The sequence below is a fragment of the Monodon monoceros genome, unplaced genomic scaffold (genome assembly GCF_005190385.1).
Source record: "Monodon monoceros isolate NGI ecotype Baffin Bay Population unplaced genomic scaffold, NGI_Narwhal_1 Super_Scaffold_13, whole genome shotgun sequence".
NCBI classification, from domain to species: domain Eukaryota; kingdom Metazoa; phylum Chordata; class Mammalia; order Artiodactyla; family Monodontidae; genus Monodon; species Monodon monoceros.
In genome coordinates, this window is record NW_021703769.1 from 24,074,930 (window position 1) to 24,099,901 (window position 24,972).

The following is a 24,972-nucleotide window of genomic DNA, read 5'->3' on the forward strand; positions in this document are numbered from 1 at the left end:
ACAGACATATGGTTGATTATTGTATTATTTTTTCAACTTTTCTGTGTGTTCGAAAATTTTACAATGAAAAGGAGAGACATTAGAATACAGGCCCTGAAGTTGTCTTGGCTTGGATTCTGCTTAGCTCTGTGACCCTGGGAAGTGATTACTTAACTTCTCTATGCCTCAGTTTCCTCATCTGTAAAATGGAGATAATGCAGTAGTAGCTACTGCAAAGGGTTAATACATGTCAAGTATTTAGAACAGTATGATACAAATTCAGTAGATATTAGTTATGGTTATTAGTATTCAAATGTTCATAGAAAGGACATGGTTACCAGCGGGGAGATACGTGGGGTGATAGGGGGAAGAGAAAATAATTCATTTTCTAGAGTCAAAGGAACTATAAACATTAGTTTGTACTTACCCCTTTGACGCTACAAATCTGCCTCCATTCTGCTGGTACTATTTCTAGAGGGTACAAAAGGCAGGTGGTAGACAAGCTAACGTCTGATCAGTGCCAAAGGCAAAGCTGTTTTTCTCTTCCCTACATGAGACACAGAAAGGCTTCATGATCAAAGGCGGGATGCTGCATCTGGCTCCCTGGTGAGTCACTTCTGAGAATGGTAGTTTGAGCCCATCTGGTCCCTTCCCCCAACTTTACTCTTCCTCTGACCTTGGCTTACAGCCTAGTTTCCAAATTAGAGAGAAGCTTAAAATGTTATGATCTGATAGCATGCAGAATACAATAGCCCTAAAGTGCACAGGACCAAGAGGCTACAGTGAAGGATACGCCAAGTGCACAGGACCTCAAGGCTGAAGCTGTGAAGCTGGCAGAGGGAGGTTCATGCAGTCAGGGAAGTTTCTAGTCCCCTCCTTCCTTTTGCTTGGGATTCCTTAGATGGCTTGAGGTCCTTATTTTCTTTGAAAGAACAGAAACCAGGGTGAAATAACCTTGTGAGTCTTCTTATGGTTTTTGCTTTAATCTAATCTGACCTCTCATCTTTGAATTGAAAAAGTTAATTCTGTGATTTCTATATTTCTGGAGCTTGGAGCAGGTCACATGATACTAGCTTGCACTAAAGAAGCCAAACCCAACCACGTCTTTCTTGCCAACTGGGCCCTTCCCCAGGCTTTCTTTGGGGCCTTATTTAGAATTTTCACATCTTACTCCTTCTTTCCCCAGCAACGTTTTGTTAGCTCTTCTGCTTCCAGGAGGGGGCCAAAGCAGAGGTGGCAATGCTCTTACCTTCCTTTCTTTTTATTTATTTATTTTATTATTTATTTCTGGCTGCATCGGGTCTCAGTTGTGGCGCACAGGCTCTTTGTTGCAGCACGCGGGCTTCTCTCGTGGCTTTTGGGCTCCAGAGCACGTGGGCTCTGTAGTTGCAATGTGGGGACCCTCTAGTTGTGGCACATGGGGTAAGTTGCCCCATCAGGGATCGAACCTGAGTCCCCTGCATTGGAAGATGGATTCTTAACCACTGCACCACCAGGGAAGTCCCTCTTTCTTTTTAGAACAGGTAAAAATGAGGGTAAGGGGTTGATCATGCATTTGCAATAAACTTTTTACCAGTTTTATTGCCTCTAGTATACCTAATCATGTAAAATATATCTCCTGGGTCTCATTCTGATATTCTAAGAGTTTAGATATAAAAACTTTTGTTAGATTTCAACTCTCTTTGAGAGTTTTTTCTGATAACTGACTTTTTCCTTTTTGCACCATGTCCTAGAAAGAAAATTGTTTCTATTTAGAAAATGCTTTTCTCCCTAGTACTTTAGAGAGTTGGTGGGGGAGGGAGATAATTATACATTTCTCCTCTTCCTTATTATAGTTTGGCTTTTTCTGAAGCAATCTGAGAATTTTCTTACTTCTCTAAATATTTTTATGTGTTAACAACAATGTGACTTCTGGGATACAACTACATACTGGTTTAATTTTTCAGGTTGAGTGTGCACATAGCCCGTGGACCACATCTGTCCCACAGATGTGTTTATGTAACCTAAGTGTTTATTAGTTGTCAATATTTTTAAAATTCATGTTAAAAATTTATATTTCTGGCTTCTTTTGAAAAATTGGAAGGTCTGTCTCCTTTAGTTTACCTCTTCAGTTTACTGCAATCCCTATGCTTCATCTCAATCACACTTCACTCATTTGTTACCTGCCTGGCTCCTTTAGGTATTTGAGAGAGAGAGAGAGAGAGAGAGAGAGTGTGTGTGTGTGTGTGTGTGTGTGTGTGTGTGTGTGTGTGACTGTGTCTGTGTTTATATCCACTAAAAGATCTAGAAACAATGACCAACCCAGTATCAGTGATTACCCTTGGAGCTCAGATTGTAATCTTACTATTTTTACCCATTAAAAGAAACTAGGGTTTCTTAGAGAAATGGCTGATTCTATCTTTAGGTCAGGAAATGTACAGGATGATCCTGTAACGTTGTGATACCAGATAACAAGGAAACTATCAAAGGCTCCTGTGGAATCTAAAAACCGGTACAAATGAATGTATATGCAAAACAGAAACAGGCTCCCAGATATAGAAAACAAACTTGTGGTTACCAAAGGGAAGAGGGAAGTGGGGAGGGACAAATTAGGGGTATGGGATTAACATGTTTTATGTGGTTTTATGTATTTTGTATTTTATTTTTACAATAAAAAGTTTTAAAAAATTGATCTGAATATTTAAGGCACCATTCTTCCAACCCTTCTACTTACATACTTTTCATTTTAAGTCAACATTTGCTATTGAGCAAAACAGGTAGGTAAAATGAATGCTCAATCTGTTCACTGGGAAATTTGCAATGTGGACCTCTAGATTAAGTTTGGCTCTAGGGTTTGTAAATAACAATTCATCAAAGGATTGCCTGAGTTTCTCTTCTTAAGAATTTCAGGGGCTTCTCTGGTGGTGCAGTGGTTAAGGATCTGCCTGCCAATGCAGGGGACAAGGGTTCAAGCCCTGGTCCGGGAAGATCCCACATGCCGTGGAGCAGCTAAGCCCATGCACCACAACTACTGAGCCTGCACTCTAGAGCCCATGAGCCACAGCTACTGAAGCCCGTGTGCTACAACTACTGAAGCCCACGCACCTAGAGCCCGTGCTCTGCAACGAGAAGCCACTGCAAATAGAAGCCTGTGCGCTGCAATGAAGAATAGCCCCCGCTCACTGCAACTAGAGAAAGCCCGCATGCAGCAACGAAGACCCAACGCAGCCAAAAATAATAAATAAATAAAATAAAATAAAAGAATTTCAGGTGTGCCTCACTTTATGTAACAGGAGTAGTCCTAAAAGATTACTTAATCTTTAATTGAGGCAAATTTTTATAAGTAGGCTCAGTAAATATACTACATTATATTTTCAGGGCTCTGTTACCCAAAGCCAAACCTGACTCCAAGACCAAGTCTTAAAAATTATACCTAAAATTTAATACACATTTTATAATCACAAATTTGCCGGCAGTGGGGAATCATTTCCTACTCAAACAACAACAGTAACACTTCAGGTCCAATAAAGCACTGAGAACATGGCAGCAAACCAAACCTAGGAGGCTGCTAATGGGATCTGCGAAGTTTGAAAGCTTCTCATATCTTGGGTATGTGCTCAGGAATCTACTAGAAGAACCACTTTGAACAATCTACCTGATTCATTTCTTCATGGATGTCTCATTTCCCACCTTATTTCTTTTTAAATGTACTTAGTAGGAAGGAAGGGGGAAACAAAAACTTTTTGCTTTCAAGGGTTTTGGGGGTTTTTTGTTTGTTTGTTTCTCCCCTGGGCTATGGTTTTCTCCCTCCCTCCCTCCCTTCCTTCTATACTAGATGGCAGTATTTTTGAGGAAGAAGAAAAGATCAAGATTATCAAAGGCAGGTAGAAGTCTAGAAGGGAACTCAGAACCTGTGTCTTCCTCTTTAAATGTATCTAGGGATGCCTCCTCTTTGTTGAATTATTTTCCATCCCCAGAAATGTACTATTTTCTTAAAACTTTGTTCTTTCAGAGCAGCATTGTCAATAGAACTTTTTGTGATGATATGTTCTGTACCTGTATATTGTCAGTACGGTAGCCATGAGCCTCATGTGGTGATTGAATACTTGCAGTGTGCTAGTGAGACTGAGGAACTGAATTTTTAATGTTAATTAATTTCCATTAATTTAGATTTTTTATTTCTTTTATTTATGTTTAGCTGCGTTGGGGCTTCGTTGCTGCGTGCGGGCTTTCTCTAGTTGCGGCGAGCGGGGACTACTCTTCGTTGCGGTGTGCAGGCTTCTCGTTGCAGTGTGCAGGCTTCTCGTTGCGGTGGCTTCTCTTTGCTGTGGAGCACAGGCTCTGGGTGCGCTTCATGCGGGCTTCAGTAGTTGTGGCACGCGGGCTCAATAGTTGTGGCTCGTGGGCTCTAGAGCACAGGCTCAGTAGTTGTGCACGGGCTTAGTTGCTCCGCGGCATGTGGTATCTTCCCGGACCAGGGCTCGAACCCGTGTCCCCTGCATTGGCAGGGTGATTCTTAACCACTGCACCACCAGGGAAGTCCCCATTAACTTAGATTTAAATAACCACATGTGGCTAGGGGACGGCACAGTTTTTGTTGTTGTTGTTTTTAATTTTATTTTACTTTAAAATGTTTTTTTATTGTGGTAAAAGTCACATAATATAAGACGTACTATTTTAACCGTATTTAACTGTACAGTTCAGTGGCACTAAGTACATTCACATTGTTGTGCAACTCTTACCATCATCCATCTCCCGAATTTTTCACCTTTCTAAACTGAAACTCTGTCCCAATTTAACACTAACTCCCCATTCCTCCTCCCCACTACGCCACCCCCTGACATCTACCAATGTACTTTCTGACACTATGAATTTGACTCTTCTAGGTACCTCGTATGAATGGAATCAAACAGTATTTATCGGGGCTTCCCTGGTGGCGCAGTGGTTGAGAGTCCGCCTGCCGATGCAGGGGACACGGGTTCGTGCCCCAGTACGGGAGGATCCCACATGCCGCGGAGCGGCTAGGCCCGTGAGCCATGGCCGCTGAGCCTGCGCGTCCGGAGCCTGTGCTCCGCAACGGGAGAGGCCACAACAGTGAGAGGCCTGCGTAACGCAAAAAAAAAAAAAAAAAAAACCCACCAGTATTTATCTGCACCTAATGTATATTGGAATGCATTTTTAAGGTTAACCTAATATATGGACAACACAGTTTTAAAGAGAAGTAAGAGTAGAGCTACACATGTGCAAGCTTAGAGAGCGGCCATAGGGTTGATCCGGTTCCATTCCCCTCATTATCTGTTAACAGTAATGTTTTCTCCATTCTTTTGACTGACTTCCCATTCTCCTTAAAGTTTTTTTTTTTTAATATTTATTTATTTATTTGGCTACACAAGGCCTTAGTTGCAGCATACGGGATCTTAGTTGCTGCGTGCGGGATCTTAGTTGTGGCATGTGGGATCTAGTTCCCTGAGCAGGGATCAAACCTGCATTGGGAGCATGGAGTCTTAACTGCTGGACCACCAGGGAAGTCCCCTCATTAAAGTCTTTACCATGGAGTTATGATGTCTATAATTTATCTTAAAATACTTCTGCATAGACCATCTGATATTATACACGTGCCAGTTAGTTTCAGCCTCAACTCAAGGGGCAATGAGTTACTTTAATGAAGCATCCATGCTGCATGGTGCTCATCCAGCTTTGTATCAGAAAGGCCACACTCCACAGGTGGTTGCCATAGGTGCTTCTGCTCTGCATAGCTTGAGCTGCACCTTTGCTAATTATAGCATAGTTAATGTCAGAAGCAGATTGGATTTTTATTGGTGAGATTAGTTGAATGTTAGAAGTAGGCACACATTGGTGAAAATGAAGTATTCTGTCCTCATCCCTGCTATTTTCTTCTTTTCTTTCTACTTCTTTCTTTGTCATCCCAAGTAACTGTTCTGTTTAGTTTCTGATTTATCCTTCCTGTATTTCTTTTGCACAAATGAGCCAATACATGTATATTTTCTTCAATCTCCTTCTTTCTTATATGAAGAATAGCATACTATAGGTCCTCTTTTATGCTTTGCTTTTTTACACTTAACATTATTTTCTGGAAATCACTACTTATAGATGCATAGAGGTCTTCCTCATTCTTTTTTAAGTGGCTTAGTACTCCATTTTGTGGACATACCATAGTTTATTCAACTTCTCTCCTATGTATAAGAATTTAGATTGTTTCCAGTATTTTGCAATTATAATTAGTGCTTCAATGAGTCACCTTGTATATATGTATTTTCGTGTTGTTAGAGGTATATCTTCAAGGCAGATTTCTAGAAGTATTAGAATTACTGGATCCAAAGGTTAAGTGTATATGTAGTTTGTTAGGTCTTTTCAAATTTCCCTCCAGAAGGATTGTACAAATTTTCTGTTCCCACCAATAAAATATGAGAGTGGCTGTTTCCCCACAACCTCACTGAGTGTGTTATCACATTTAAAATTTTTGGCCAGTCTGGTGAGAAATGGTATCTCAGCGTTTTTTTAATTTGCATTTTTCTAAATATGAGTTTTCATATTTGTGAATTGTCCATTACCCACCCTCCTCATTTTTCTATTGGATTTGTTAGGTCTTATTTCCCTCAATTTTTAAGAATATGGGGAGTATTAACCCTTTGTCTACAGATATTTTCTTCCAGTTTTTCATTTGTCCTTTTTATAGTGTTCTTCTTTTAACAACTTCTATTTTTTAATCAAGATATAATTTATATATCATATTATTTACCAATTTAAAGTGTACAATTCAATGATTTTTACTCTATTTACAGAGTTATGCAGCCATCACCACAATCAAAACTAGTGTATTTTTATCACCCAAAAAGAAACCCCATACCCATCCATTATGCTAATTTGTTTTGCCCCCGTGTCCCACACCCCTCCAGCCCTAGGCAGCCACTCTTCTGCTTTCTGTGTTTGTAGATTTTCTTATCCCGGACATTTCATAAGAATGGTATCGTACAATATGCGGTCTTTTATGACTGGCTTCCTTCATTTAGCATGATGTTTTTAGGGTTCAGCCCTGTTGTAGCATGTTTTAGTACTTTATTCCAAATAATATTGCCAAATAATATTCCATTATATGAATATGCTATATTTTATTTATTCATTCACCAGTTGATAGGTGTTTGGGTTGTTTCTACTTTTTTGCTATTTATGAATAATGCTGCTGTGAACAGTTGCACACATGTTTTTGTGTATGCAAATATGTGGGCACATATTCTCATTTTATTTATGGTATTTTTAATATGTAAAACGTTTCATTTTTATTGCTTCTGGATTTTGAACTTTTCCCTACATCAAGGTTAAAGATGAATTTACCATGTTTTTTCCTAGTACGTCATGGTTTCATTAAAAAAATGTTACTAATTTTTTACTAAACTCCTTAATTCATTTGGAGTTTAATTCTTGTGAATGGTGTGAGATATAAATCTAATTTTTTTCTTTTTTCAAATGGTTACCTAGTTGTCCCGACACCATTTATTAAAAAGTCCATCTGTACCCCACTGATATGCCACCTTTGGCATATACTAAGTTTCTGGAAGTATTTTGGTCTAATGCTGGCTTTCTATTTTATTCTACTAGTCTGTCTATTTATGTGCCAATATTGTACTATTTTAATTATACAGCTTTCATAGTATATTTTAATGTGTGATAGGGCTAGTCTCCCCTTCATGATTTTTCCTTATCACTGTTTTCCTAGCTATTCTTGCATGTTTGTTTTTCCATGCAAACTTTAATATCATCTTGTTTAATTCCATAAAACAGCTTGTTGGCATTTTTATTGGGATTGCATTGTTGTATTGAATTTATAAATTAATTTAGGGAGAACTGATGATGTTGAATCATCCTAAACAACAACAGGGGATATCTGTACATTTGTTCAAGTCTGTGTTAGTGTCTTTCAGGAGTGTTTTGAAATTTTTCTTGAATAGGTTTTACACATTTCCTGTTAAATTTAATTCTAAGTTTTATTTTCCTTGATGTTTTCTCTGCCATCGTGTCCTATAATTGTCTATTATTTGTGCATATGAAGGCTGTTTGTATCTTTTTTTTCTTTCCAGGTTTATTGAGATATAATTGACATACAGCACCATATATTTAAGGTATACAGTACAATGATTTGACCTACGTACATCATGAAACGATTACCACAATAAGTTTAGTAAACATCATCATCTCGTATAGATAGAAAATAAAAGAGAAAGAAAAGAAAATATTTTCCCTTGTGCTGAGAACTCTTAGGATTTGCTCTAACAACTTTCTTATATAACATCCAGCAGTGTTAATTATATTTATCATGTTGTACTTTACTTCCCTAGTACTCATTTATCTTATAACTGGAAGTTTGTACCTTTCGACCACCTTCATCCAATTCCCCTGCATCTGGTAACCACAAATCTGATCTCTTTTTCTATGAGTTTATTTGTTTGTTTTTGAAGTATAATTGATCTACAGCACTATGTTAGTTCCTGGTCCACAACGAAGTGATTCAGTATTTCTGTATATTACAAAATGATCACCATGGCTATTTGTATGTTAGTTTTATACCCTGCTACTCCACTGAATTATATTATTGTTTGTTATTTTTATTATGAGTAGTTGTTGCATATATCTAGATACTGACATGAGTTCTTACCTTTAAGCTCTTTGTGATACATATATCAATAGCTTTTCTTATCTTGAACTAACCTTGAATTTTTGGAATAAACCCAACCTAGTCATAACACAACTTTATCATGATCTTTTTCATGTGATGTTGAATTAGGTAATATTTCACTTAGTATTTTTGCATTTGTGTCAGTAATTGATTTTGGTATCAAGCTTATAATATTTGCTGTGAAATAGTTAATGTAAGATTAAAATCACCTGCTTCTTGAATGTTGCTAGAACTTTCCTGTAAAACTGGCTGGGCCTGCTCTTTTTTTTCAATAATTATCTCTAGATAGAATTTTAAAAATGAATTTATTTTATTTATTTATTTTTGGTTGCGTTGGGTCTTTGTTGCTGTGCATGGGCTTTCTCTAGTTGTGGCGTGCAGGCTTCTCATTGTGGTGGCTTCTCTTGCTGTGTAGAGCATAGGCTCTAGGTGCATGGGCTTCAGTAGCTGTGACACACGGGCTCAGCAGTTGTGACTTGTGGGCTCTGGAGCGCAGGCTTAGTAGTTGTGGCACACGGGCTTAGTGGCTCTGCGGCATGTGGGATCTTCCCGGACCAGGGCTCAAACCCACGTCCCCTTCATTGGCAGGCAGATTCTTTTTTTTTTTTTCGGTACGTGGGCCTCTCACTGTTGTGGCCTCTCCCGTTGTGGAGCACAGGCCCCGGACGCCCTGGCTCAGCGGCCATGGCTCACAGGCCCAGCCGCTCCGCGTCATGTGGGATCTTCCCAGACCGGGGCATGAACCCGTGTCCCCTGCATCGGCAGGCGGGCTTTCAACCACTGCGCCACCAGGGAAGCCCCGGCAGGCAGATTCTTAAGCACTGTACCACCAGGCAAGTCCCCTGCTCTTTTCTTTATGGGAGAAATTTTCATTACTAATTCAATTTCTTAAATGGTTATAAGACCATTCAAATTTTCTATGTCTTCTTGAATTAGCTTTTCCCTAACTTTTTTTTTTTTTTTTGACTGCACCGCGCAGTACGTGGGATCTTAGTTCCCTAACCAGAGATCAAACCCGCGCCCCTTGCATTGGAAGCTCAGAGTCTTAACCACTGGACCGCCAGGGAGGTCCCTCCCTAACTTTTTATTTCATGCTTTCACAAAAGTTGAAAGACTAATGTAATAAATACCCTTAATTTGGATTCTCCTTTTCTATATCTCTATAGATATATAGGGTTTTTTTTTTTCGTTTTTCTTTTTCTAACTCATTTGCAGAAAAGTTTCAGACAATAAGACATATCAATTCTAAATACTCAGCAGGTAACTCTTAAGAACTAGAGCATTCTTCTACATAACCATAATACTATTAGCACACTCCAGAAGATTAGCTTTCAGAGATTAATATTATCTAATGTATACACTCTAAATTCAAATTCCCCAATTTATACATAACTTTTATAGCATTTTGGGGGAGAGATGGGGTTCAAGATCCAGTCAAGGATCATTGTCATCTCCTTTATCTCCACCTTTTGTTTTTTAATAACACCAGCGTTTTAAGTGAACCATTTGTTTATATTTTCCATAGACTGTATCCATTTTGCCTCAGTTTTTAAAGACATTGGCATACTTTTCTCTTTTTAATTAATTAATTTATTTTTGGCTGTGCTCGGGCTTTCTCTAGTTGTGGTGAGTGGGGGCTACTCTTCGTTGTGGTGCGCAGAGTTCTCATTGAGGTGGCTTCTCGTGTTGCAGAGCATGGGGTCTAGCCATGCAGGCTTCAGTAGTTGTAGCGCACAGGCTGTAGAGCGCAGGCTCAGTAGTTGTGGCTCACAGGCTTAGTTGCTCCGCGGCATGTGGGATCTTCCCGGACCAGGCCACGAACCCGTGTCCCCCGCGTTGGCAGGCGGACTCCCAACCACTGCGCCACCAGGGAAGCCCCAAAAGTACATAATTAAAAAATACTTTATTGCTAAAAATTGCTAACCATCATCATCTGAGCCTTCAGTGAATCATAATCTTTTGCTGGTAGATAGACGGTCTTGCCTCAATGTTTTGTTTTGTTTTCTTTTTGATTTATTTTTTAAAATTTAATTTATTTTTTTATACAGCAGGTTCTTATTAGTTATACATTTTACACATATTAGTGTATATATGTCAATCCCAATCTCCCAATTCATCACACCACCACCACCAGCCCCCCCGGCGCTATCCCCCCTTGGTGTCCATACATTTGTTCTCTACATCTGTGTCTCAATCTCAATTTCTGCCCTGCAAATTGGTTCATCTGTACCATTTTTCTAGGTTCCACATATATGCATTAATATATGATATTTGTTTTTCTCTTTCTGACTTACTTCACTCTGTATGACAGTCTCTAGATCTATCCATGTCTCTACAAATGACCCAACTTCATTCCTTTTTATGGCTGAGTAACATTCCATTGTATATATGTACCACATCTTCTTTATCCATTCGTCTGTGAATGGGCATTTAGGTTGCTTCCATGACCTGGCTATGGTAAATAGTGCTGCAATGAACATTGGGGTGCATGTGTCTTTTTGAATTATGGTTTTCTCTGGGTATACATGCCAGTAGTGGGATTGCTGGATCATATGATACTTCTACTTTTAGTTTTTTAAGGAACCACCATACCGTTCTCCATAGTGGCTGTATCAATTTACATTCCCACCAACAGTGCAAGAGGGTTCCCTTTTCTCCACACCCTCTCCAGCATTTGTTGTCTGTAGATTTTCTGATGATGCCCATTCTAAGTGGTGTGAGGTGCTACCTCATTGTAGTTTTGATTTGCATGTCTCTAATAATTAGTGATGTTGGGCAGCTTTTTATGTGCTTCTTGGCCATCTGTATGTCTTCTTTGGAGAAATGTCTATTTAGGTCTTCGGCCCACTTTTGGATTGAGTTGTTTGTTTTTTTGTTATTGAGCTGCATGAGCTGTTTATATATTTTGGAGATTAATCCTTTGTGTGTTGCTTCATTTGCAAATATTTTCTCCTATCCTGAGGGCTGCCTTTTCGTCTTGTTTGTAGTTTCCTTGGCTTTGCAGAAGCTTTCAAGTTTCATTAGGTCCCATTTGTTTATTTTTGTTTTTATTTCCATTACTCTAGGAGGTGGATCAAAAAAGATCTTGCTGTGATTTGTGTCAAAGAGTGTTCTTCCTGTGTTTTCCTCTTAAGAGTTTTATAGTGTCCAGTCTTACATTTAGGTCTCAAATCCATTTTGAGTTTATTTTTGTGTATGGTGTTAGGGAGTGTTCTAATTTCATTCTTTTACATATAGCTGTCCAGTTTTCCCAGCACCACTTATTGAAAAGACTGTCTTTTCTCCATTGTATATCCTTGACCCTTTGTCATAGATTAGTTGACCATAGGTGCGTGGGTTTATCTCTGGGCTTTCTATCTTGTTCCATTGATCTGTGTTTCTGTTTCTGTGCCAGTACCATATTGTCTTGATTACTGTAGCTTTGTAGTAGAGTCTGAAGTCAGGGAGTCTGATTCCTCCAGCTCCGCTTTTTCCCTCAAGACAGCTTTGGCTATTCGGGTCTTCTGTGTCTCCATACAAATTTCAAGATTTTTTGTTCTAGTTCTGTAAGAAATACCATTGGTAGTTTGATAGGGATTGCATTGAATCTGTAGATTGCTTTGGGTAATAGAGTCATTTTTACAATATTGATTGTTCCAATCCAAGAACATGGTATATCTCTCCATCTGTTTGTTTCATCTTTAATTTCTTTCATCAGTGTCTTATAGTTTTCTGCATACAGGTCTTTTGTCTCCTTAGGTAGGTTTATTCCTAGGTATTTTATTCTTTTTGTTGCAATGGTAAATGGGAGTGTTTCCTTAATTTCTCTTTCACATTTTTCGTTGTTAGTGTATAGGAATGCCAGAGATTTCTGTGCATTAATTTTGCATACTGCAACTTTACCAAATTCATTGATGAGCTCTAGTAGTTTTCTGGTGGCATCCTTAGGATTCTCTATGTATAGTATCATGTCATCTGCAAACAGTGATAGTTTTACTCCTTCGTTTCCAATTTGTATTTCTTTTTCTTCTCTGATTGCCGTGGCTGGGACTTCCAAAACTATGTTGAATAATAGTGGTGAGGCTGGACATCCTTGTCTTGTTCCTGACCTTAGAGGAAATGCTTTCAGTGTTTCACCATTGACAATGATGCTTGCTGTGGGTTTGTCATATATAGCTTTTATTATGTTGAGGTAGGTTCCCTCTATGCCCACTTTCTGGAGAGTGTTTATCATAAATGGATGTTGAATTTTGTCAAAAGCTTTTTCTGCATCTATTTAGATGATCATATGGTTTTTATTCTTCAATTTGTGAGTATGGTATATCACATTGATTGATTTGCATATATTGAGGAATCCTTGCATCCCTGGGATAAATCCCACTTGATCATGGTGTATGATCCTTTTGATGTGCTGTTGGATTCTGTTTGCTAGTATTTTGTTGAGGATTTTTGCATCTATATTCATCAGTGATATTGGTCTATAATTTTCTTTTTTTATAGTATCTTTGTCTGGTTTTGGTATCAGGGTGATGGTGGCCTCATAATATGAGTTTAGGAGTGTTCCTTCCTCTGCAATTTTTGGGAAGAGTTTGAGAAGGATGGGTGTTAGCTCTTCTCTAAATGTTTGGTAGAATTCACCTGTGAAGCCATCTGGTCCTGGACTTTTATTTGTTGGAAGATTTTTAATCACAGTTTCAATTTTATTACTTGTGATTGGTCTGTTGATATTTTCTATTTCTTCCTGTTTCAGTCTTGGAAGGTTATAAGAATTTGTCCATTTCTTCCAGGTTGTCCATTTTATTGGCATAGAATTGCTTGTAGTAGTCTTTTAGGACGCTTTGTATTTCTGCAGTGTCTGTTGTAACTTCTCCTTTTTCATTTCTAATTTTATTGATTTGAGTCCTCTCCCTCTTTTTCTTGATGAGTCTGGCTAATGTTTTATCAATTTCTTTTATCTTCTCAAAGAACCAGCTTTTAGTTTTATTGATCTTTGCTATTGTTTTCTTTGTTTCTATATCATTTATTTCTGCTCTGATCTTTATGATTTCTTTCCTTCTGCTAACTTTGGGTTTTGTTTGTTCTTCTCTCTATAGTTCGTTTAGGTGTAAGGTTAGGTTGTTTATGTGAGATTTTTCTTGTTCTTGATGTAGGCTTGTAATTGCTATAAACTTCCCTCTTAGAACTGCTTTTGCTGTGCCCCATAGGTTTTGGATTGTTGTGTTTTCATTGTCATTTGTCTCTAGGGTTTTTTTTTTTTTTTTTTTTTTTTTTTGCGGTACACGGGCCTCTCACTGCTGTGGCCTCTCCCGTTGCGGAGCACAGGCTCCAGACACGCAGGCTCAGCGGCCATGGCTCACGGGCCCAGCCGCTCTGTGGCATGTGGGATCTTCCCAGACCGGGGCGCAAACCCATGTCCCCTGCATCAGCAGGCGGACTCTGAACCACTCTGCCACCAGGGGAGCCCTCTAGGTATTTTTTGATTTCCTTTTTGATTTCTACAATGATCTGGTTATTTAGTAACATATTGTTTAGCCTCCATGTGTTTGTGTTTTTTATGTTTTTTTTCCCCTGTAATTGATATCTAATCTCATAACGTTGTGGTTAGAAAAGATGCTTGATATGATTTCAATTTTCTTAAATTTACTGAGGCTTGATTTGTGACCCAAGATGTGATCTGTCCTGGAGAATGTTCTGTGTGCACTTGAGAAGAAAGTGTAATCTGCTGTTTTTGGATGGAATGTCCTGTAAATATCAATTATGTCTATCTGGCCTATTGTGTTATTTAAAGCTTCTGTTTCCTTATTTATTTTCATTTTGGATGATCTCTCCATTGGTGTAAGTGAGGTGTTAAAGTCCCCCACTATTATTGTGTTACTGTCGATTTCCTCTTTTACAGCTGTTAGCAGTTGCCTTATATATTGAGGTGCTCCTATGTTGGGTGCATATATATTTATAATTGTTATATCTTCTTCTTGGATTGATCCCTTGATCATTATGTAGTGTCCTTCCTTGTCTCTTGTAACATTCTTTATTTTAAAGTTTATTTTATCTGATATGAGTATTGCTACTCCAGATTTCTTTTGATTTCCATTTGCATGCAATATCTTTTTCCATCCCCTCACTTTCAGTCTGTATGTGTCCCTAGGTGTGAAGTGGGTCTCTTATAGACAGCATATATATAGGTCTTGTTTTTGTATCCATTCAGCAAGCCTGTGTCTTTTGCTTGGAGCATTTAATCCATTCACGTTTAAGGTAATTATCGATATGTACGTCCCTATATCCATTTTCTTAATTGTTTTGGGTTTGTTTTTGTAGGTCCTTTTCTTCTCTTGTTTCTCCAACTTAGAGAAGTTCCTTTAGCATTTTTTGTAAGCTGGTTTGGTGGTGCTGAATTCTCTTAAGTTTTGCTTGTCTGTAACGCTTTTGAGCTCTCCATCGAATCTGAATAAGATCCTTGCTGGGTAGAGTAATCTTGGTTGTCGGTTCTTCCCTTTCATCACTTTAAATATATCATGCCACTCGCTTCTGGCTTGTAGAATTTCTGCTGAGAAATCAGCTGTTACCCTTATGGGAGTTCCCTTGTATGTTATTTGTCGTTTTTCCCTTGCTGCTTTCAATAATTTTTCTTTGTCTTTAATTTTTGCCAATTTGATTACTATGTGTCTCGGCATGTTTCTCCTTGTTTTTATCCTGTATGGGACTCGCTGCGCTTCCTGGACTTGGGTGGCTATTTCGTTTCCGATGTTAGGGAAATTTTCGACTATAATCTCTTCACATATTTTCTCTGGTCCTTTCTCTCTCTCTTCTCCTTCTGGGACCCCTATAATGCAAATGTTGTTGCATTTAATGTTGTCCCAGAGGTCTCTTAGGCTGTCTTCATTTCTTTTCATTCTGTTTTCTTTATTCTGTTCCGCAGCAGTGAATTCCACCATTCTGTCTTCCAGGTCACTTATCCGTTCTTCTGCCTCAGTTATTCTGCTATTGATTCCTTCTAGTGTAGTTTTCATTGCAGTTATTGTATTGTTCATCTCTGTTTGTTTGTTCTTTAATTCTTCTAGGTCTTTGTTAAACGTTCCTTGCATCTTCTCGATCTTTGCCTCCATTCTTTTTCCGAGGTCCTGGATCATCTTCACTATCATTATTCTGAACTCTTTTTCTGGAAGGTTGCCTATCTCCACTTCATTTAGTTGTTTTTCTGGGGTGTTATCTTGTTCCTTCATCTGGTACATAGCCCTCTGCCTTTTCATCTTGTCTATCTTTCTGTGAATGTGGTTTTTGTTCCACAGGCTGCAGGACTGTAGTTCTTCTTGCTTCTGCTGTCTGCTCTCTGGTGGATGAGGCTATCTAAGAGGCTTGTGCAGGTTTCCTGGTGGGAGCGACTGGTGGTGGGTAGAGCTGGGTGTTGCTGTGGTGGGCAGAGCTCAGTAAAACTTTAATCTGCTTGACTGCTGATGGGTGGGACTGGGTTCCCTCCCTGTTTGTTGTTTGGCCTGAGGTAACCCAACACTGGAGCCTACCTGGGCTCTTTGGTAGGGCTAATGGCAGACTCTGGGAGGGCTCACGCCAAGGAGTACTTCCCAGAACTTCTCCTGCCAGTGTTCTTGTCACCATGGTGAGCCACAGCCACCCCCCGCCTCTGCAGGAGACCCTCCAACACCAGCAGGTAGGTGTGGTTCAGTCTCTCCTGGGGTCACTGCTCCTTTCCTCCTGGGTCCCGATGTGCACACTACTTTGTGTGTGCCCTCCAAGAGTGGAGTCTTTGTTTCCCCCAGTCCTGTTGAAGTCCTGCAATCAAATCCCACTAGCCTTCAAAGTCTGATTCTCTAGGAATTCCTTCTCCCGTTGCCAGACCCCCAGGTGGGGAAGCCTGACTTGGGGCTCAGAACCTTCACTCCAGTGGGTGGACTTCTGTGGTATAAGTGTTCTCCAGTCTGTGAGTCACCCACCCAGCAGTTATGGGATTTGATTTTACTGTGATTGCGCCCCTTCTACCGTCTCACTGTGGCTTCTCCTTTGTCTTTGGATGTGGGGTGTCTTCTTTGGTGAGTTCCAGTGTCTTCCTGTTGATGACTGTCCAGCAGCTAGTTGTGATTCTGGTGTTCTCGCAAGAGGGAGTGAGCACATGTCCTTCTACTCCGCCATCTTGGTTCAGGCTAGCCTATTTCTAGCTTTTGATTTAAAGTGAGAAGTATGCAACACTTCCTTTGATTTGAACACTTAGAGGCCATTGTAGGGTTATTAGTTGGCCTAATTTTAATATTGTTATGTCTCAGGGAATCGGGAGGCCTGAGGAGAGGGAGAGAGACAGGGGAACAGTTGGTCAGTGGAGCAGTCAGAGCACACACATTTATCAATTAAGTTCACTGTCTTGTATGGATGCAGTTCATGGTTTACCAAGGCAATTACAATAGTAACATCAAAGATCACTGATCACGGGTCACCATAACAATAATAATGAAAAAGTTTGAAATATTGCAAGAATTACCAAAATGTGACACAGAGATATGAAGTGATCAAATGCTTTTGGAAAAATTGTGCCCTTAGGGTTGCCACAAACCTCCAGCTTGTGAAAAACGCAGTATCTGTGAAGTACAATAAAGCAAAGTGCAGTAAAATGAGGTGTGCCTGTGTTATAACTTTGTTTTCTTTTTCCACAGATTCTACTCTTACTTTTATTATTTCCTTCCTTTTTTTGAAGTGTATTCTGTTCTTTTTCTAATATCTTAAAAAGGATGTTTATTTATTTTCAGCCTTCCATTCAGATATGGTTAATATGGTTGTATGTTTCCCTCAGAGTACTGTTTTATCTGTATTACCTGAATAGTGATATAAGGTATTTTCATAACCATTAATTTCTTTCTTTTTTTTTGGCTGTGCTGCGTTGCTTGCGGGATCTTAGTTCCCCGATCAGGGATCAAACCCAGGCCCCCAGCAGTGGAAGCACGGAGTCCTAACCACTGGACTGCCAGGGAATTCTCTTATAACCATTAATTTCTTTTTTTTTAATAACTTTTTTTTAAAATTTATTTTTGGCTGCTTTGGGTCTTCATTGCTGCGCATGGGTTTTCTCTGGTTGTGGTGAGCAGGGTCTACTCTTTGTTGCAGTGTGCAGGCTTCTCATTGCGGTGGCCTCTCCTGTTGCGGAGCACGGGCTCCTGGCACGCAGGCCTCAGTAGTTGCAGCACACGGGCTCAGCAGTTGTGGCTTACGGGCTCTAGAGCGCAGGCTCAGTAGTTGTGGTGCACGGGCTTAGTTGCTCCACGGCATGTGGGATCTTCCCGGACCAGGGCTCAAACCCGTGTCCCCTGCATTGGCAGGAGGACTCCCAACCACTGCGCCACCAGGGAAGTCCCAGCCATTAATTTCTAACATCAAAGCTATCTATTATCATTCCTTCTTTGACTCCTGAGTTATTTGCAAAAGTGTTTAACACTTTCCTAGTGTATTTATAGGTTATCTTTTTATTAAAGATTTTGAGAAATTGCATTATGGTCAGAGCATGGGGTCTGTATGATACAGATTCCTTAAAGTCTGTTGATATTGCTTTATGGCCTGATTCAGGTATGTGGTCAGTTTTTATAAATCCCCCAAAATGTTTTAAATGAATGTGAATCCTCCAGGTACACTGTTTTATAAGTGTATTTGTCTTTTTATATTATATAAATTTGTTTATTTTGTTATTTTATTTTATTTATTGTTTTTGGCTGAGTTGGGTCTTCGTTGCTGTGCGCGGGCTTTTCTCTGGTTGCAGCGAGTGGGGGCTACTCTTCGTTGCAGTACGTGGCCTTCTCATTGTGATGGATTCTCTTGTTGCAGAGCATGGCTCTGGGCGAGTGGGCTTCAGTAGCTGTGGCACAGGGGCTCAGTAGTTGTGGCTCGTGGGCTCTAGAGCACAGGCTCAGTAGTTGTGACACACGGGCTCCGTAGTTATGGCTCACAGGCTCTAGAGCACAGGCTCAGTAGTTTTGGCGCACAGGCTTAGTTGCTCCATGGCATGTGGGATCTTCCCGGACCAGGGATCAAACCCATGTCCCCGGCATTGGCAGGCGGATTCTTAACCACTGCACCACCAGGGAAGCCCGAGTGTATTTTAAGATCTTTTGTGAACAAATTCATGAAGTGTGTTATTCATATTTCTACTTCATTACTGATTTTTGTCTGTTCGATCTACTAGTTATCCACTGATGATGGATTTGTGTATTTTTTCCTTTGTAGCTCTGTCCAAGTTTGTTTTATATACCTTGAGACTATGTTATTAGGTACCTGCAAGTTTAGAGCTGTAATATCTTTCTGATGAATGTTTTATCACGATAGAACATCTTTATCTCTGCATTACGTTTTACATTAAAGTCTATTTTATCTGGTAACAATAACCAAACTAATTTTCTTTTGGTTAGTGTTTACCTAGCATATACTTTCAATCCTTTGATTTTCACCTATTCTGTGTCCTATGTTTTCCAGGAGGGATCTTGAAGTTTAGTCTGATAACTGCTGTTTGTCCTTGAGATCCTTAAATGTACCATTCTGCCTTCTCTCCCAGCGGCAATACATACCCGTGAAAGTGAAGAGCAAAGCCTTCTGGATCTTCTCTTGGGAGTATGCTACGATGTACTTGGGAAGCCTGGTGGTAATTGTTTGCCTCTCCTTCTTCCTTCTCAGTTCCTGGGATTTCATCCCTGCAGTCTATGGCTTCATGTAAGTAATGACCTCATTAGAAAAACCTCTGGAAGCTAATTTAGTTTTCACAGCTCCACCTGGAATCAGAGGGCGAGCAAGCACAGGCAGCATCTAGAGCAGTGGTCCTCAAACTTTTGTGTGCATCAGAATCACCTGCAGGGCTTCAACACCCAGATTGCTGGTCTCCACCTCCAGAGGTTCTGATTAAGTAAGTCTGGAGTAGGGACCCCAGAATTTGCATTTCTAATAAATTTTCAGGTGATGCTATTGCTGCCAGTCCAGGGAACACTCTTTGAGGACCACTGGCTTGATCTAGTGCGATTAAAGAACACTCTCTGGGAACATCCAAAGCAACTACCAGCCTCTGACTGGGAGGTTTTGATTCAATCCGAAACAGTAATGGATATATTCCTCTATTGCAAGAGGGTCTCCAGCAGTTTTAAAATAAAGCCAATAAAATATGTCAGACTTTTAGAGAAAATCAAAATGGGTTTGCAGGATGAATTCTGCAGGCATTTCCACATATTCTGTCTGTGATATGCTGAGGAAGATAACTGCCCAAGCCTGAAGGAACTCACAGCTCAGTGGGTGATAGACACTTAAACCTGCCAGGGTGGGAAAGGGATCTGTGGCAGGCTCCCCTTTGGGATTCTGGGCTGCTTATTTGTGTTAAATCCTGGCTGAGCCTAACAATGACTTAGTAACCTTCAGCTTTTCATGCTCTGCCTCAGATAAGAGTTTGTAACGCCGATGAATAACTTTTCCTAGTTTTCTGCTGGTCCACAGGTTGTGTTCTTTACCTCATTTCACAGAAAAGGAAATGTAGTTACAGCAGGAAGCAAAGACTTGCCCTGGGTGGAGGCCTTCATCAGAGAAATCTGACCATGAACTATTGCCTCTCTCTCCCTTTCCATGCTTCACTTGTTGTACTTTTAAAATTGTGAATTGACATCAGTTTCAACCCCTTATATATTTTTTAATGTAATGTAAAATTTTTAGAACGGCCAGAATTGCAGCCAATCTTTATCTGATATAACCAAACAAAAAGTTTTCCATTTAAACCCTTATTTCTCAAACAAGGTCTGGGATCCTAGCCAGAACCTGGCAGTGGTTCCTCGGGGCCCTAGACGTCTTACTGCAGTGTCAGGCACTCAGTCTTCTGGCTCCTGCTGTGGGCATGTGGAACAAGAATGGGCAGGAACAGGATCTTTGACCTTGTCTTCCAGACAAGTCTTTAGAATGCTCAAAATAGGTATTGTTTATTTCAAACCCATTCCTCTTTTGCTACAGTGCTGGGCATCTCCTGGTTTTGAGCACATATATCTTGGGCAGTAAAAGAGGGGCTGGTCTTTTGATTTCTAGCACGAATCCCTGCCTTGTCTCAGCTCTTCGACGCATGCCAGAGTTTGGTTCAGGCAATATTTTTTATGGGTTATTATTCTCTGTGTCTCTGCCCCTTGTTTTTGTTAATTACGTATATCCTGGTTGCCTGGAGAGCCCCTCACATTCTGATCTCTGTGGAGACAAAGTCATCCTTGACTGCCCAGCAGCGACCAAAGCCTTCAGGAGAAAACCAGGTCAAAGCAGATCATTCATAACTTCTCTGTGTTTTTTCTCTCCCTTTTTTATCTTTATTCCAGACTTTCCGTTCCAGATCTTACTCCAAACATTGGCCTCTTCTGGTACTTCTTTGCAGAGATGTTTGAGCACTTCAGCCTCTTCTTCGTATGTGTGTTTCAGATCAACGTCTTCTTCTACACCATCCCCTTAGCCATAAAGCTAAAGTAAGTGGTTGGACCTGCTGGTTTTTTGTCCACAGAGTCATTTGTAGCTTTACAGGTGCCCTTCAAACTGGGAACATCTGCTATCAGGTTTGTGCCATTTTTGCCCAGGGAACCCTGCCCTCAGTCGCTTCAGTGGCTTGGCTGTATGCAGCAATAGAATCCCACATGAGTACAGGGTGCAGAGACAGTGCTTTGGAGCCCTGTATTTCTCCTGGCCTCACTTTGGGGTCCTTGAACCCACATTGCTGCTGAGCCCAGTCACTGTTTTAAACAAGAGCAGTGTTGGGGTATGGAAGGTGTCCTTGGAAAAAGTGGATCTTTTTGGGTGTTCATCAGCATCCCAGTGACAGTTTGCTCAAAGGGACTCAGGATGTATTAGTCGGGAGGCTGGCTACCTGCAGCTCTGTTTCATCATCTGATCAGTTTCCCTCGAAAGGGTTGCCTATAAAGCTCTCTTCTGCAGCGTAAGAGGGCTAACATGTGTTGTCCATCCCACCTTTCTAGGCTTTTTGACAATATTCATGCCTAACCCTTGCAGCAACTCTTGGAGGTAGGCATTATGTTATTATCACTTCCATTTTATAGTTGAGGAAATTGCCGTTCAGAGAGGTGGAACAATTTTCCCAGAGTCACGCAGCCAGTAAGCATGGAGCAGGGATTCAGACCCAGGTTTGCTTGGCTCCAGAATCTATGCTCAGTCCCCTGCACCATGCCAGGCTCCTGAGAGAGATCACTTATAGTAGGTCCCAGAAATGGTTCTATTATCCTAGCTTCAGAGAAGGGAAAACAGGCACCAATAGGCATAGATATGCCTGTGTGGTCCAGGGAGGCTGGAAGAGTTTGATTTAGATTTTAAGAGCTTGAGTTCTCTGCTCTAACCTTCCTGCCATTCTCCATGGCCAGTGAACCAATGCACATGGTTCCTAGTCTATAAAAGCTCAGAGTCGATGTTTCTTTCCCATGACAAAGCCTTGGCCTGGTATCTGACAGAAAACCATTCTTCCTTGGCCCGGCAGGCTCCAGAATCCTGGCAGCCTTACTCAGCCAAGCTCTCCAGCTGTCTGTGGTCCACATTTCCTGCCCTTGTTCTGGTCAGGCCCAGCCACTGGGCTGAGAGAAGCAGGGAGCCCGGAGCACCTTTCTTCACTCTGTGTAGCCAGCTCTCCAGCAGCTTCTGTTGTTGGCACGTGAAAGGCCACAGACAGCTCCTGGGTAGACAGTAGCACCACCATCTTGTGACACCCTCCCCTCCACCCAACCCTGGCCAGGACCTCAGAGTTGTGGGGACAGAAGATATGAAGATACCTGACCTCCTCTGCAGCTGCCCTCCTGTGCCTGGATATGAAGTTCCACTCTGGCCCCTGCAGTGCCAGCTTTGTGAGAACAGGCCCTCCAGGGTGCCTCTCCCCAGGCACTGTTTTAGGGGGGCCTGGTCTCCATGTTTTTTGGCACTACATTGTCACTAGCTTTTTCATAGGAATGGTGCAGCTGTTACCAGCTACCTAAGAAGCCCAAAGCCAGTGACTTGGATTAGCTTTAGGAAGATGCTCACTGAGGTAGCTGGACCCTTCCTAGAGGCTACAGGACTGCGTGACTTTGCCAAGCTGAGTTTCTGAGTCATTTGCTATATAGTGTTTGGGTGTGTACACGTTTGTCTCCACATCTCAGATTTACACCCATTGAGTCACCCTGACCTTTGACCTGCAAGAGGAGAATGCCATGCCATTAACCTGAAGAAAACCTTCATGAGCTGGATATCCAGGTCCTGTGCGGAAGTAGGCCACGTGCATGTTGTTTAGGTGTAGCTGAGCAGGGTGCACACCTCGCTTCTTCCTGTTGGCTTCCCTTCAGCACTTGGTCAGTTCTCGGAGGAGCACAGGAGATTGAGTTCTGTCTCATCCTCCCTGATCAGAGCTGTGATCCTGCTGGGCACTCAGGAGAATAGCACTTGTGGTGCTTAGGGGTTCTAGAGACAAACAGCTCCATCACTTACAAACTCTCTTATCTTCTCTGAACCTGATTTCCTCAGCTGCAAATGTGGTGACAGCATTGCCTATCTAGAGGGGTAGTTGAGGTATAGTGAGGATCACATGTAATGATGCAAGAAAAGGGCCTAGCACAGAACTTTGCACAAGTGAGGGTTCAGGAAATGGTAGGCAGTGTTACTAGTTTAAGGTAACAAGAACTCCAATTCCAGCCCTTAAGAGCGAAAAGCTGCATGCAGCTGTCAGTTCTCTTTCTGGAAAGAAGCTCATCATAGCTAAAGATCTGTAGTCCCCACTGACCCTGTTGTCAGAGAAACAAAGCATCAGCAAGGAGGCACCTCCTGCCCTGGGTGCAGTGTTAGAGGGGCCTCTGGCATGGGTGGCTGCCTGATAACTCTGACAAGCAGTCATTTAAGCCCAGTAATAAAGGGCGCTGACTTCATGTGTTCTCTTCCTCGGCGGCTCCTGGCGGAAGGCCCAGAGCTGGCAGGGGTGGGGCTTGATTGAAACATCTCTGTGGGCTCTTTCTCTAGTGTTTGCTGGGCTCTTCTCACCACCTCTGGGCATCTCTGGGTCCCTGCAGTTTTCTGCTCTACTGCTTGGCCCGGCCCCGTGTCTTGTGGGTAGCAGAGCCAATGCCTCCATGAAGTCCCCTGGAGAGTATTTTTGGGTTTCAGGGATGGGGTCAGGAGTCTCTGGGCTGGGCCTGGTCCCTGACCGATCTTCCTCTCTCTGTCTGCCCTGTCTTACCCAGGGAGCACCCTATCTTCTTCATGTTCATCCAGATTGCCATCATCTCCATCTTCAAGTCCTACCCGACAGTGGGGGATGTGGCCCTCTACATGGCCTTCTTCCCTGTGTGGAACCATCTCTACAGATGTGAGTACTCCCACCTCTCACCCCCTGGTGGCAGATTTGTGTCACCTAGCCCCGGATGAAAACAGCCAGGGAAAAAGGAATTGATAGGCATTTGCTGGGCATCTGCTGTGCTGGCAGCACCAAGAGAGAGACAGTGACATGAGGCACAACATCTGCCTCCTAGATGCTATGGACTAGTGATAATAATACTAGCATTTATTGAGTGCTGTGTACCTGGTCACTGTGATTCTAAGGGTGTTACATGCATTAGCTCATTTTATCTTCACACCAGACTTTGAGGAAAGTATCTCCATTTGCAGAAGAAAAAACTGAGGTTCAGAAAGGTAGAGCCACTTGTTCAAGGTCACATGACTGGTAAGTAGTATAGAAGGGCTGGCATTGGAATCCAGATGTGTGATCCTCCAGCCAGCACTGTCCAGTAGGGCTTTCTGTGATGATAGAAATGCCCTATGTCTGCACAGTCCAATAGAGTAACCACTAGTGTGACTGAGAAATGGAATTTTTAATTTAAATTAAATTTACGAAGCCACACATGGCTAGTGGCTATCGTGTTGGACAGTGTGGCACTAGGCCTTGGCTTACCCTTTCCCAATGCTGCACTGAAAGGTCCATAGAAGACAGACGGGGAATACTAGACTTCCGACCTGCCGTGAAGACCCCTTTAAAGCTCTAACCATCTCTTCCTCAGAAGACGACCTAGCAGTGATCTGGTTGTGCTTTCTAGTATTTCCTAGTGTTTCCCTGAGTCAGGCTCTGTGCCCTCTGTGTGGCTTCTTTTCAGTGTTTGTGGGCTCCCTGAGGGTAGGCTCATGACTCACTTGCCTCTGTGTCCCTAGCACCCAGGATTAAACCTGACACACAGAACAGCTCAACAAATGTTTGTGGATGGTTTTTTTTTAATATATATATAATTTTTATTAGAGTATAGTTGATTTACAATGTTGTGTTAGTTTCAGTTGTACAGCAAAGTGAATCATTTATACATATATCCACTCTTTTTTTTAAGATTCTTTTCCCG

General features: G+C 41.4%; 1 protein-coding gene across 6 annotated transcripts in view; it reads left to right on the forward strand.

Annotated features, from left to right (window-relative positions):
- The window catches only part of PIGU (phosphatidylinositol glycan anchor biosynthesis class U), a 127,869-nt gene that overhangs the window by 62,016 nt on the left and 40,881 nt on the right, over positions 1–24,972 (forward strand). For all 6 annotated transcript variants that reach the window (XM_029219691.1, XM_029219696.1, XM_029219693.1 and 3 more), the window contains exons 8-10: positions 19,170–19,324; positions 20,947–21,090; positions 23,830–23,954. In XM_029219691.1, the coding sequence (XP_029075524.1) occupies positions 19,170–19,324; positions 20,947–21,090; positions 23,830–23,954 (424 nt within the window). The remainder of the gene's footprint in view (positions 1–19,169; positions 19,325–20,946; positions 21,091–23,829; positions 23,955–24,972) is intronic.